Source organism: Talpa occidentalis, unplaced genomic scaffold, assembly GCF_014898055.3.
Source record: "Talpa occidentalis isolate TD23 unplaced genomic scaffold, MPIMG_talOcc4v2.1 talOcc4.4, whole genome shotgun sequence".
Lineage (NCBI taxonomy): Eukaryota > Metazoa > Chordata > Mammalia > Eulipotyphla > Talpidae > Talpa > Talpa occidentalis.
This window is the reverse complement of record NW_023604295.1, coordinates 86261559-86276365: the sequence shown is the minus strand read 5'-3', so window position 1 is coordinate 86276365 and position 14807 is coordinate 86261559. Positions and strand designations below refer to the sequence as shown.

Here is a 14807-nt window from a genome sequence, read left to right as displayed (position 1 = left end):
GCCATGATTACAACCATGTCCACATAACAACTCTAGCCATTTTATTACCTTAGAAATTCAGACTCTGGAGTATGTTTGATGTTATTCTGGATTGGATTTTCAATTCAGAAATGACTCAGTGTGCATGCTCACACACATCTTGTCTGTGATCTAGTACTGCTTTCTGAACCATTCTGTACACCCAAAACAAAGGGGCTATTTTTCCTACAATGAGTGCTGGGTTCACTTAGCCCATTCATTTGCACACCATTTTCCTTTCCTGTGGTTTTAAATCACTTAGTTGGTGAATCTGTCTTACTTTTAAGTAACAGTCAAGCAGGTTGCTTAACTGCCAGTTTTGTTTTGCCCTTCAGGGCACCTGCCTTTCTTCCAGGTCATGTCTGATTAGATGTTGCACAACGTGAATGGCTCTCAGACTATGGCCCCAGGGAGCTGAGTGCTTATTCCCCACAGCACATCTCAGGAAGGGACCACATGCCCTTTCTCTCCCAGGGTTATAATCTCATGCAAAAGGAAAGCTGGGTAGAGGCAAAGGGACTTGATCAGTAAGGGAGGGTCTGATTTTAGCATGTGAAAAAGTCAAACACCAGTTTCTTTTTGTGGAACTATGTTGGTTATGTTGGGGAGGAGGATGGTGCTAAAATCTTTACTCAAATTCTACTCCATCCCTTGCCCCTAGGCAGAGTGATGCTTCTTAAAGCTTGCCAAATTGGTATCAATACCCAGCGTCATAGCTGCTTTTATAAAGCAGCTTTATTGACTACAATTTACATTCTATAAATGTTTAACTGTTTAAGCTCCTTACTTGCAGAGTTGTGCAACTATTACCATAATCTAATGTTAGATCACTTTCATCATCCCATGAAAATATGTCGTACCCATTCCACTTATCCCCTCCTCCCCCCTCTGCTACTCACTTCTTCCTGCAGACCCAGGCAGCCACGGATGCACTTTCTCTCTCTGTAGATTTGCCTATTCTGGTGATTTTATATAAATGGGAACGTATATAAGTGGTGTATTGTGACTGATTTCTTTCACTTACATAAATTTTGAAGTTCATCTGCTTAGTCATCAAGGATGTAGCCATCTATATATACCATTTCTTTTCAACCTGAATAATATTTTGTCATGTTACAGAATGCATCTCTGTGCAAGGGGAAGAGCATTGTAGCGCAGTGAATGGGCCGCATTTTCTCCACCTCTGTTTACATGCAGCTGCCTTGGATTGCAGCTCCCAGGGTGCCATGGTCCAGCTTCCTGGGACGAAGGAGGAAAGAGAAACAATGGCAGAAGAGACATGAGGGTGAGAGGCACTTAGGGAGGCTGCTCTTGGTCCCTTTTACAGCCTGTTTGTTTTTTCACAATATAGGTTTTCTGCACTTAGGTGTGGTCACCACACTTTACCTACTACGAAAGCATCCAAAGTCCTCCACCATGGTCCATGGTGCTTCCCTCCCCACCCTTTTTCTTCCCTCCCCCTCCACCCTCCTGGGTGCCTCAGATCTATGGTCAGTTGCAAGGGTTGGTTTTAAAGTTTGTCATTCTCTGATTGTTTGACTTCTCTAGATTCCACATATAAAAGAAATCATCCATATTTATCTTTCTCTTTCTGGCTCACTTCACTCGCTTAATCCCTTCCAACTCCATGTTGCTGCAAGTGGCATGAGTTTATCTTCTTTTATTTTATATATGTACCACTCATCTGTTCTGGGACATTTAGGTTGTTTACACATCTTGGCTACTGTAAACAGTGCTGCACAAGAGTGCAGGTTTCCTGTGGTAGATAGCTAGGAGTGGTATTGTTGGGGTATATGGCAGATCCACTTTTAGTCTCTTGAGGAATCTCCACACTTCTTCCATGGGGACTGGACCAGTCTACATTCCCATCAACAGTGTAAGAGGATCTTGACCTCCTGGTGGGTTATATGGTACATTTTTATTTCAGGTGTCTCCTTCTGTCCCAACTCTCTCAGACCTGCCTAACCCCTTTCTTGTGGTTCCCTGCCAGAAAGTGTCTTAGATGTTTGGCAAGCATTTGGGTCTAAGATACCCCGCTTTGGGCCAAGTCTGTTTTGCTGGACATTTGCCCATGAGGGGATGGGTAATTTTCAGAGTTTGATCAGGAGTCTGTCATTTGAAATCTCCTTCTCTCTCTCTCTCTCTCTCTCTCTCTCTTTCTCTTACACTCTTTCTACACATACACACACACACACACACACAAGAATTAAAGATCTTTGACTCTAACACTTTACATACTGCTTTCTTTCCCTTTGTGCAAATGGATATGCACCCCTGAACAGCTGGGAGTCCCTAGGTACCCCTTGGTTGCACAGTAACAATTGTTTGGATATATCAATGTTGTTTATCCATTTATCAAGTGATATAACTTTGGGGTGTTTCTACCTTTTGACTACTGTAAACATACAACATCTGTGTGCAAGTTTTTGTGTGTACATGTTTTTTGTTTATCTAGGGAGTGGAGTTGGAGCTAAAGTGATAACTTCATATTTAACTTTATATTTGAAGAATTGCCAAGCTGTGTTCTAAAATGGCTACACATTTCACATTCCCACCAGCAATGTGTGAGGATTCCGGCATCCTCACCAACACTTGTCTTTTCGATTATAGCCATCTTAGTAGTTGTCAAATGATATCTCACATGTTGATTTGCATTTCCTTATTGGTCAATGATGTTGCACATCTTTTTTGTATGTTTTCTCAATCATGCATAGATTTTTTTCTCTAGAAAAATACCTATTCAAAACATTTGCACATTTAAACAATGAGCTATCCTTTTATTATTGAATTATCCGAGTTCTTTATAAATCTGAATACAATTTTTCATCAGCTATGTGGTTTAAAATTTTTGTGTGTTGTTTTGATTATGTGAAACAGAAAATTTTTAATCTTGGTGTATTCCAACATATCAGTCTTCTGTCTAATGGCTAGAGCTTTAGGTATTATATCCAAGAAATCATTGCCTATTCCAAATCACAAAGATTTACTCCATTGTTTTCTTGTCAAGAGTTTTATAGTTTCAATGTTTACATTTAAATCTATGATCTATTTTGAGAGCTTCCATATGATCCAGCAATTCCACTCCTAGGTATTTACCCAAAGGACACAGAAACATCAATTCCAAAGAACACCTGCACCCCTATGTTTATAGCAGCACTGTTTACAATAGCTAAGCTTTGGAAACAACCCAAATGCCCAAAAATAGATGACTGGATCAAGAAGATGTGGTACATATATACCATGGAATACTACTCAGCATTCAAAAAAGATAAACACATGCAATTTGCAGCAACATGGATGGCGCTGGAAGGGATCATGCTCAGCGAAATAAGCCAAAAAGAAAAAGAAAAATACCGGATGGTCTCACTCATAGCAGGAATCTAGAAAACTTAAATAAGAGACCAGGAAAATGAATAACTATAAGAAAGTGAAAATCAAAATCAACAAAAAACTATGAACCAGAGACACTTTTAGGGGGGCAGGGGCGGGAGGGGAGGGACTGGGGTCAGAATGGGGGGGCTGCAATTGTATGGGGAATATAACAATAAAATTTATAAAAATAAAAAAAAATAAATCTATGATCTATTTTGAGTTATTTTTTTTATTGATGTCGTAAATTATGTTGATTGATTTTTGGATAAACCATCCTGTGTGAATCCCACTTGATCATGAAGTATGACCCTTTTAATGCATTGCTGGATTCAGTTTGCTAAGGTTTTATTAAGGATTTTTGCATCTGTGTTCATTAAGGAGATTATTGTATAATTTTCTTTTTTTTTCTTGTGATTGTTTGGTTTTGGTATTAGAGTTATTGGAGTATTTGGAAGTATTCTTTCTTTTTTAATTTTTTGGAAGTTTGAGTGAGATAGGCATTAGTTCATCTTTGAAAGTTTGGTAGAGTTCACTTGGCCCTCTGAAGTGGCATTTTTTAAGCAGAGATGCGAAGAATGATGCTGGGGAGGGAAACCCATGCACAAAGCCTCTGAGAGGTGATGAACTTGGCTTGCATGGAGCGTGGTGACAAAAAGGAGAGTGGCATGAGCTGATCCAGGAGCTAAATCTTATGACTGGAGATCATTTTAAATTTTTCATTTTTGCCCTAAGAACATGCAATGAATCTATACTATGAATATATCATATTCAAATTTTAAAGAGATAACTGAGTGCTCTGTTGGAAAAGAATTTGGAAGGGGATGAGAGAGAAGGTGAAGGAACACTCAGGCAGCTATTTTAATAGTCCAGGGCCTTCCTGATGCAAGTGGGGCTATTCTGAGTGACAGTTCTTGCTGCCCTCATTGAATGGAGGAGAAAGTCTGACTCACAGGTGAGAGCAATCCTACCCACCATACTTAGTATGCAATCCTAAGTATCATAGAAATTAAATATACATCAACTTTATAATTATTTACTATTTTTGTGTGTGTGACAAAATTGCCCACACTGAGCTTTGTTTGATGAGATTGAAAAATGTCATTGTTATAGCACCACCTTGTGGAAATTCATGAGAAGTTTTTTCACTGGCTTCAATTTAAAAAAAAAAAAAAAGACACACAATGTTCTCCAGGAGGTTTAACAGTTATCAGTCACCCCAAGCCCTTCTTCGAAGGAGATGGGCTTTGTATGCATCCAACAGAATTTATTATCATCTTCAAAAAAATCAAGTATTACTGGGTCCTCTGTTCATATGTTAAAACAAAAACTCATTTTCACTGAACACTGACATAGTGATTAATACCTCTCTATATATTGCAACATTATTATGTTATATGTAAAGCCTAGGTAACTAACCTTCCCTGTTTATTTTACTTATTTATAGATTTTTTCTAAGAATTATTTAAGACAGACTATAATAACATGCAAAATATGGCAAAATAATATAAATAAAAATTCAAAGGAAAAAAAGCATAGAGACAGAAAATAGATCAGAAATGAGACCAATCAAATATGCCTATATAAGGAACAATAAACTGCCAGGTAGTGCTTTTGGTTGTCTACACACTAGTCAGCTGCCCTTTCCCTTCTGCAGTGGTTTGGTTTTGTCCTGGTACTAAGTTCCTGTGTTGAGTCCTCAAGGATTCACGAGATTAACCTGAGACACTCATGTACTCCCTAGATAAGCCATTTTTGTTAGACATTTGTGCGAGGTCTTTTTAGTGAGATGTACTTCCTATGATTTCTCATTTGGTTCTAAACTTTCTAGAAGTCTTCTCCAAAAGGGACATTCAGTTAGAAATAACTCAGTGTCCATAAATTGAAAACGGACATGCATCTCAGGAAAAACACAATATTGCTAAGACTAAGACCAGGGTCTACAGAGACCTGCTCATTTGACTAATGATTTAAAATCCCAAATAAAACACCAATGATAAAGATACTGTAATCAGCAAGCCAAGCCAAATTGGCTTTCTCTTTTGACAAAATCTGTTATTCACATTGAAGTTTCATTTTCTATATGCTCCTTAGAGTTAAAGCATATTCACTGAGCCAAATGAAAATGCATTTAACAAATTACTTTGGACAACTGGTGTAGAAAAGTCGTTCTTTACATGCTAACCTTTGGCTTGTAAATACAAAGCTCTAAGTCTCTGAGTTGGCAGACCAGTGAGGCCTGTAGGGAAAAGTTCTAGATGGTGGCTAGGTACTTTTAGAAAGAATATGTGTCTACTTTGTGTATTTCTTCAGGAGACATGGGCATTCAACAGGACAGGGAAAGATTATATTCTAAAAAGCACTGGTTTCCCCTTTGAACAACGACGTAAGAAGATATTTTATTTTTACATATACCTTTATCTAGGAATCAGACTTCTTTCTTTACTTTTAAACATTTTTATTGAAGTAAGATTGCATTATAACATTATGTAGGCTCCAACTATTCATCATTACAAATCAACATCTGCATCTAATACATCCTGGTCACCACTAAAATGTCCAATTCTGTCCTTCATGATACACTTGATCCCTTTACCCGATTTACCCATGTACTTTCCCCCTTCCCTTCTCATAATCATTAATTTGGTCATATAGTTGCGAAGTTTATTTTTGTTTTATTTAGTTCATTTTTTAATTTTATTTATGTTCCACATATGAATGGAATCACACAGTGTTTGTCTTTCTTTGTTGTATTTCACTAATCATAATTCCATCTAGGTCTACCTATGTTGTTGCAAATGATAGGATTTCATCTTTTTTAATAGCTGAGTAGTGACATTATGTGTATCCCACATCTTCTTTATCCAGTCCTTCATCAGTGGGCATTTATGTTATTTTCAACTCTTGGTTATTGTGAATAGTACTGCAATGAACATGAGGGTGTGTATATCTCTTCAAAAGCAGGGATTCTTTCTGAATTTATATATTTGTCCATCTGTGTATTTATATCCAGTTTATAAAGAAAAGAAGCAAACGTAACACTGATAGAAAGAATGTCTCCTTCATAAGCTTGCCTTGATTATTTAAGCCCATGAGTCAACTGCTATAGATGCTAAGCTACCAGGAATAGTCCCTGCCTCCAGCCCAAAGAAGCACATTTACTATTTTAATGACAAGAACTTGCTAAAGTGGGCATGTAAAATGTAACCTTGGAAAGGAATGTTTTCCATGCCAGGAAGTCTTTGAAAAGGTTTGAGTTTTTGCCATAACTAAAGATCTGATGATGCATGACCAATGACTTCATCCCCAAATAAAGGCTAGTTGCCTGCTTCTGCAATCTTCGGGGAGAATCACACTAAAAAAAATAGGACTAATTTGGAAATAACATGCAGGAAAGAGACTTCATTTTCTCTTCTCAATAAAATGAAAGAACCTGTATATGTGAGTACAGAGGCATCGCTGTGCAGACACTGGCATAAGCGCCTGTTACTCCCATAACACTGAGAGCAACTACAGAGGGACTACCTGAGACAAGAGACACAGAGAGAGACAGAAAGAGACAGAGAGAGTGCATCATTGCACATTTGCACATTCTGGCTGTCTTCAGAAAAAGGGAACTGTTCCGTTCCAGTTGATGGTGGCTTCTCTCCACTTGGTTCTGATGACCATCTCCACAGGAGAATGCCGTCTCCGCAGTGTGTGTTCATCTTCATGTTGGCCCCTTTCCCAGTGATGGGAATGAGTATCTGAGGAAGAAATGGTGCTATTTAGGACCCCACTCTCTTTAGGTCATGCCAGAAAAGATGGGGAAGAGGAGTGGGCAGGAGGTGACCAAAGCAAGTGGGTTCCTACTAGTTAAGCAGAGGGCGATTCCCGAAGATGGCATGTTGAAATGACCCCAGATAACAAGGCTGAGGGCCTTCCTGGTGGCGCATGAGTTAAGCTCTCAGCATTATCAAGCTATTACCAGCCACTGTGGCCTGAGTTCCATCCCGGCCAGGGAGCCACCACACGGTGCAGCAGACCTCTCCTGCTACCCTGCTGCTCCCCTCAGCAGTGTATTTCAGCCAGTCTGCCTGTTCTGTTCCCTGCTCTGTCTCTGGTGGATCCTCTCACTCTCCTGCAACTCTGGCCTACACTCCAGTCTTTATATGCATAAATAAATAAAATAAATCTTAAAAACAAGTCTGATAACCAGGTTGTTGTGTATTTTGGAATGTGAATATTGACAAGTCATGTAAATGCAGGTTGCAGCCCTATCATGTGACAGGCATAGGTCTGGAGATGTCAGGAAAAACAGGAAAAGGGAGAGATCACCACTTTACTGCTTCTGAGAGTATTTTTGCATATTGGGGAGGAGGGTGAGGAAGTTGAAAACTGGGTTCATGGGTTTGTCTCATGTGAGCTAGGTCACATTGAGAAAGAACATAACATCTCTCAACCTCATTTGTGATACTAGTAACTATTTAGGGGGCACCGCATTTTCCTCCAGTAAACAAGGATATCATAGGACTCACCTCCTATAAATGTTGGGAGAATTTAGTGGAATAATGTATGAAAATTTCAACATGGAGTCCAGACAGAATGTTTGTGATGCATGTGAGCTAATAAAGAAATGATACTTTCCTCAAAGAAAATAGCAAAATGGAAAAGATAATACATTTTCAGGAACATGTTATCAATGTCCCAAATACATTAAATGGGCTAATACATATTTCTCATAATTAAAAGAAAAAGAATCAGGAACTGCACAAATAGCAGTGTATTTCAGTAGATCTGCCTGTTCTGCTCCCCACTTTTTCTCTGGTGAATCCTCTCACCCCCCTCAACTCTGGCCTGTACCCCAGTTCTTGTATGCATAAATAAATAAATCTTTTAAAAAAATGGTCACTAAGACACTTTTTCCAAATTTACTTAAAATAATGAAAAGTTGTTTAACACCAGGTCTGTGATGCTAACTGCAAATAGTCAGATATCGAATTAACAAGGCCCCTTTCAAGAGTCAAGGCTCCCAGATAGAGACTTCCAATTTCACCATGTTTTTTCCTTTTGTAAAAGAGCAAATGTTTACAGGTGTTTTTAAAGCTTGTCTTTTTTTTTTTTTTTTCCTCATGAGTTAAAACAAATCTATGGTTGTCATTGAATTGAAGTGACCTGTGTGGTTGTCTCCTTCTACCTTGGACTGGAACTTCCTAAAAGTTTGTTGGGACTGTGTCTTAATTATTATTGCTTTCCTACAATCTAGCCCACTTACTGTCTAGTAAGCCCTCAAAAATGCTTTTTGAACTATTTGAACAGAAATGTGCTATCAGGTTGGATATTTACATCACTGGTGATCATCTGATGTTTGGTTGTGGGACAGACTCAGCCAACTGATTCTTCTACCCTTTGTTTTTCCAGTTCTTTTCTCAAGCATTAAATGCCTCATGTGCAAAGATAAAAGACCCCAGAGAAGGCTTTTTGGAAATTTGAGTCCACCTTTATCCCCCACTCTTACCTAAAAGTTGTTTGATCTGTGCTACTTCTATCCCACTGCATGTTTAAAATGCCCATGTTACAATGCTTGGGCCCACAGGATTCATGAGTTTATTTCAGAAATCAAGCCTAGCATTTTCCTGCAAAGCTAGTGGAATAGCCACACAGCTGTTAAACATTGTGACCATGTCTCTTTGAGCACGTGAAGGCATGAGGCACTTGGAGTCTGAAATGCTCACCTACTGTAAGATGCACAGGCTTTTCCTGTGAGGGCTTCCCACTGTAAAAGAACAGATCAAAGAGATGTTCCATTTTCCAATCTGATAAGAGCTGCCTGTTTGTGCTAAAAAGGACACTGTAATTTCCATTGATGTTGCACAGCCAAATAGGTAATTTGGGTGTCTTCAGCATGCTGCCCACCTGGAAGGGGAGAGGAGAGTGAAGATGAATACATCATTTTTGCCACATTGCTACAGATGCCAGCATATCATGATCAAACGGCCACTGTGAGGCTCCTGGCTGCACTTGCAGCTGTGCGGGTTTGGTGTATGGAGTAAGGTTAGAGAACGAGGCTTCATCATGAAGGAATTTACAGTTATGAATGGTATGGTGTAGTGAGGCTGCTGCAATTGAGAGTTTCTCTCAATGGCTTTTATTTTTTAAAAATTTGGATGTGACCTTGAGGGTGAGTTGGAACCACCCCAGGTTTAGTTTGGGAATGAGGTTGAGAATAAATAGATAAACAGAAATATAATTAAGTGTAAGACTGGAATAAAGGAACTTCAGTTCTGTCTTTGTCATCAAACAATGTATTTACTCCTATTCCCAAGATAGGATGCTACTTGAATCAGCAGGTGGCCAGATTCTGGCCATAATAACCATTTAGAATACAAGAAAAAGAATATTTAGAAGATGGAAATATAGAATATTTCAACTATAGAAGAAAACTTGGGGGAAATAAGTGGAACACACTCACACTTCTGTAAGCATGTTTTGCATATTAACATATAGGCCAGTTGTGAAGGTGTTATATAATGATATTACAGTGTATTTCTATTAATAATACCCCCCACTTTATTTAAAAAGACAGAGAAACACATATTTTGTGACTGATTACCATAGGCTAAAGGATAGCATTGAACTTTACTGGTGAACTTCATGGGGTGTTTATACATATGTTGATTTTCACTGATGCACAACTGAGACATATAGTGTCATAACATTACCTTGATAAATATAAATCTCAAAAATATATCAAAATGTTGCCATCAAAACTCATGATAGGCTTAATGTTCAAGCCAATTTTTTCCTATTTAAAGACACAAATAGAAGCTACTGGAAAACCCATCATTCCCACATGACACCAAGGAGTGCTACCTTGATTCTCTGTGTGTCTTTTTCACACAGAAAAATTCAAAGTTGTCATTCTGTTTCTTTTCTTCTCAGTTCTCAGAGTTCTACTGTGTGCATAGGAGCAAATTCTGTTCTATGAAATGTGCAACTTGGAAAACTTATCACATGTTTCATAATAAACCCAGTATTGAAGACTAATAACTTGACATTTTGATTTCTCTACAGTTCTATTCAAATCTCTTCATTTTCTTTAGTTTAAATTTGTCGGTTGTGGGTGAGTGGGTGAAACAGAAAGCTTTTGTCTTTCAGCTTTTTACTTTTAGCTATGGTAGAAAAATTATATTACTCTTTTAAAAGAAATAAACTCAGTTTTACTCAAAAAGTGGTGTAAGCCTAGCATCCCCACCTTAACATCCCCATAGTGGGTATAGAATTTGCTCATTATTCACATCAGAATTAGCCCTTCCAGGCTCATTATAACATAAATATCTCACATCAAACATAGGGCCAGTCACCCACTGAGTGCATCGGAAATAAAACACAGACGATGTGGCACTGAAGCAGAGGCGTGGGCTTACATTCCAGAATCCACCCCCAAGGTCCAGATCATATTATAAGCATTTCTTTGTTCAGCCTCCTGAAGATGGCACCTGCTGCACCAAGGTCATAATGTAATCTGAGGGACATTAAGGTTGGAAAGCAAATTAACTAATTAGAAATTAGGAATAAATAAACTAAGAAATTAGTTTGTAGGAAAATGCTACTCCATATGAACTTTGGGTAGATATTCTGGCTGATTTTAAACCAATGAAAGTTCCTGTAAATTATGTCTGAGTGGATGTAATAAAATAGAGACATATATGCCATTGCATCACAAGATCATTGTAGTGTAGGAAAATTCAACTGATTCACAGATACTCTACAATAAGTTGATACCGTACCATTGTTGTTTTTGTTATTTTATACGACAATGCAACAGTTTTCTTTCCTGAAATCAAAAGTTTCTTAAGATTTTGTTAGAGTAGGAGGAAAATAAAGTTCTCTTAAATGGAATGGCCCCCCCATTGGGACCATATAGAGACCCCACGCTGAATAGACAGACCCTCCCCTGCCTTGAAAAATGCTAGTGTAAAGGTAACACCATACACAGCACTTAGGGCTCTATGAAACGAGCTTTAATACTACAGTTGAGCACATACTTGGTTTAAAGTGAGTCCTGCAGAAACACAACAAGGCACTTCCCAATTGAATCCAGCCATATATCCCACCCCTTTCTTGTCTAGGCACATCATATAATCTGCTTGGAATTTTCAGGAGCTTTTGGGTAGACACAGTTTAACAGTCAGCCACTGCTCCCCCCATCAAAGTAGGATTCTAAATATGTTTTATTGGTGAGATTCCACCAAAGCAGAATCTGTGCATGTTGCCTCATGTTGCCATGGTAAAAAGGAAATTAAATTGTGATACAGTGGTGCTATAAATAAAATACCTTTCTCCTGAAGTTCACTCATTGTGTAATAAATCTAGTAGTTCAGCAGTATGTGCAGTAGTCAAGCCTCTCAGAACATGTATCATTCAAGTCAATGTAAAATTATGAGGACTAGAAGAAGGATGGGCATGTTCTAAATACTCTAGGGCAAGAATTGAGTCCTTGATGGTGTCTAGAGCAATGTTTAGAATTTGCAATGTTTAGAATATGCCTTTGCATAATGTGTTTGATATTACAGGTCACAAGAGAGAAAGGTATTGGAAATGTTGTGCTTTCTTCTCTGATTCTGGTGGTACTCGAGTGCCTGACTGTTAATGGCCTGGCTCTCATCTCTGACACCTGGAATACAGAGCTAATGCCACTTCTCTGACTGAGTCTGCAGGTATGGTGTCATGTCTACGAGTGCCAACTCAGCGACTTGGTAGTGGAGTGCAGTGTGTGGAGCTTCATTTGGGACTTTTATGGTTGGATTTCTTCCTATTAGTCTCTTGGTCTCTTTAAAGGGAACATGTAAAGAGAGAAAGTGGTGTGTTCTGCCAGAGCAACTGGGGGCATGATTCCAGCCAGACCTAAATAGCTTCCCTCCTTCCTAAAAATCAGAGTTGATTTTTCTTCAAGGTGGCAGTGCAAGGATAATGTGAATCTCCTAAGGCTTTCCAGATGGTGTTAGACTCAAACTGCTTTATGTTCTCTCTTAGGTATTGGAACCTCACACTCAAACCTGTACCTTCAAAAAGAAATGTGACAGGAGGTTTCAAAATAGAGCCTCATCTTCTGGGTAGCTGGCTGGATTCCCCAGGAACTGCTAGTCTGGTAGCTCCAGGGGCTTGCCATATCATCTAATGATATGGCAGCTTTTTTTTTTTTGTTTTTTCACATCTCACCCACTGGGCTGTGACATTGGGACTGAAAAGTGTGCATTTTTGCAATCTCTGCAATTTTCTCACAGAATAAGAAAAGATTTACTTTGGGAAGACAGATGCAATATTATGGGGTTTCACCTCAACAACAGAATGCAATTGCCAGGCAGCACACTGGCTTTCATTTGAACTCAGAATCCTTTCTTATGTTAGGTTTTTATTATCAATGTACATTCTTTAGATTTAGAACACCACCCTAGACAGGAGCCTGTAAATACTCTTAAGTGGTTATACACTCAGTGGGCATATGCAGAGTCCTGTACAGAGTCACTATGCTTTGGAGCAGAAAGGAAGGGAGTGACTGTGGGGTCCTCAACTCAGTGATACTTAGAGACTATTGTCAAACCACTTCTGGTTCTTCCTAGAGCAACGTTCTGCTCTGCAAGAGTATTTCAGTTCTGTGGCAGAATATTGTGAAATGTCAGACTTCTGTGTACCCTGCGGTCAGTGGGACCTCTGGTTAGTATGAATCTGAGCACCACTGAGTGTGTCCTGGTATACACCTGACAGATGTGGCTTGCCCAGCTAGCAGGTGGAGGAGGAACCCCTTGGAGACTCGGTCCCAAGAGCCTGTAGCTCACACTCGCAACAGTTGAACTTTAACTTAGATGTCGCGGATAAAGTTCTTGCTTGTTGAGCACAACTGTCCATGATTTTACCACCATCTAAATGTTTGGGTTTTTTTTAAGATTTATTTATTTATTTATTCATTCATTCATTCATTCATTCATTGATTTATTTATACAAGCACTGGGTGCAGTCAGAAGCATGGGAGGGTGAGAGAATTACCAGAGCCAGAGCAGGGAGCAGAGGAGGCAGAAGGACCGAAGCAATATGCTGAGGGAAGCAGCGGGCGGCAGGAGAGATCTGCACACCATGTGGGACCCTTCTCCAGTGGCTGGGGAGCAGCCGGGGATCTAACCGGCGCTGCATAGGCTGCGGGCAGCTTTGCAACCCAGTGCTCAACCGCTGTGCCACCGGGGAGGCCCCCCGGGGAGGCCCCCACCATCTAAATGTTAAAGCTCAATTTCAGCATGCCTCTGATAGATGTTACAGTTTATATAATATAATCTTCATCTATATAAATATATAAATATAATAGATTATAAAATCACTTATGATAGCGCATTTGCAAGAACTGGCATTTATATTTACCACTTTATCAGAAACAAAGATGACAGAGACAAGGCAGCATGGCACAGAGGACAGAATGTGGACTGGGTTTATAACCCTGGCACTGACACGTAGCCTTGGGAAAGTCCCTTCATTTCTCCCAGTCTGCATTTTCTCATCTCTAAAATGAATAACCAAATAAGAGACACTGGACACTGATTATATCTTAGAGTGGAAGTGAGGATTAAAGGAGCAAGTGGCTCCAGAGAGAGCCTGGCACATGGTGATGTTCAAGACAAGTAGCTGTTCGTACTACAATGATTAAGTAAGCTTTCTGTATACTTTCTTTAGTTACCATCTTCAAGGATGGTAAAATACATGTTCATAATTATTATATAAAAAGATATTTCAACAATATATATGAGTTGAGCTGATACCGAAGGAAAAAAGCACCTTCAGATAAAATAAACTTTATATGTAGATCTAGATATACATGTATATGTCTAATATAGTCATATATTTCATCAGTTCAAATGAGAAAACCAACTGTCAGCTTGTATTTGCTCTTCAATACTTTTGTTCTGAAACCAAACTCCAAGTACATGACAGAAAAAACATAATAAACATCCTCAGGGTTTCAAGTCATTAGCGTACAATTTCAGGCAATTTTCACTAAGGGCAGGAGTCATGGGGTCTCCCTGGGGAGAGAACACTGTGTCCAAGAAGGAAGGATGAAAAGACGTATTAGTCACTTTTTGAAAAGATGGAAGCATTGTAGATTTGACTTCTATGTAGATTTTAAAGCTAACCTGAGCATTTCCTTTGTCCTACTTCAATTTGTGAGCAAAGCATTTGGATGGCGTTGCTGTTGTCTGGTACATTTTGCCCTCTTCCCAGCAGGAAAGCCTCTTATTTTTTACCTTATACCTCAGCCTCTTGACTGACTTTAAGGTCCCAGCAAACATCCACTTTATTATTGGAAGTTATTTTAGGCTCTGCAGGTAATTTTCTTTAGCAGCTCTAGTGCTCTGACTACTGCATAGCAAGAAATGTGATCCAGAGAAAATGTA

General features: G+C 39.1%; 1 protein-coding gene across 1 annotated transcript in view; it reads right to left on the bottom strand.

The window, feature by feature from the left end:
- Window positions 1-6989: 6989 nt before the first annotated feature.
- The window catches only part of MINDY4B (MINDY family member 4B), a 42263-nt gene continuing 34445 nt past the window's right edge, over window positions 6990-14807 (bottom strand). Inside the window, exons 11-12 of the mRNA XM_037524642.2 lie at window positions 9102-9282; window positions 6990-7133 (exon numbers count right to left, since the gene is read on the bottom strand). Of these exons, the coding sequence (XP_037380539.1) occupies window positions 6991-7133; window positions 9102-9282 (324 nt within the window). The 3' untranslated portion in view covers window position 6990. The remainder of the gene's footprint in view (window positions 7134-9101; window positions 9283-14807) is intronic.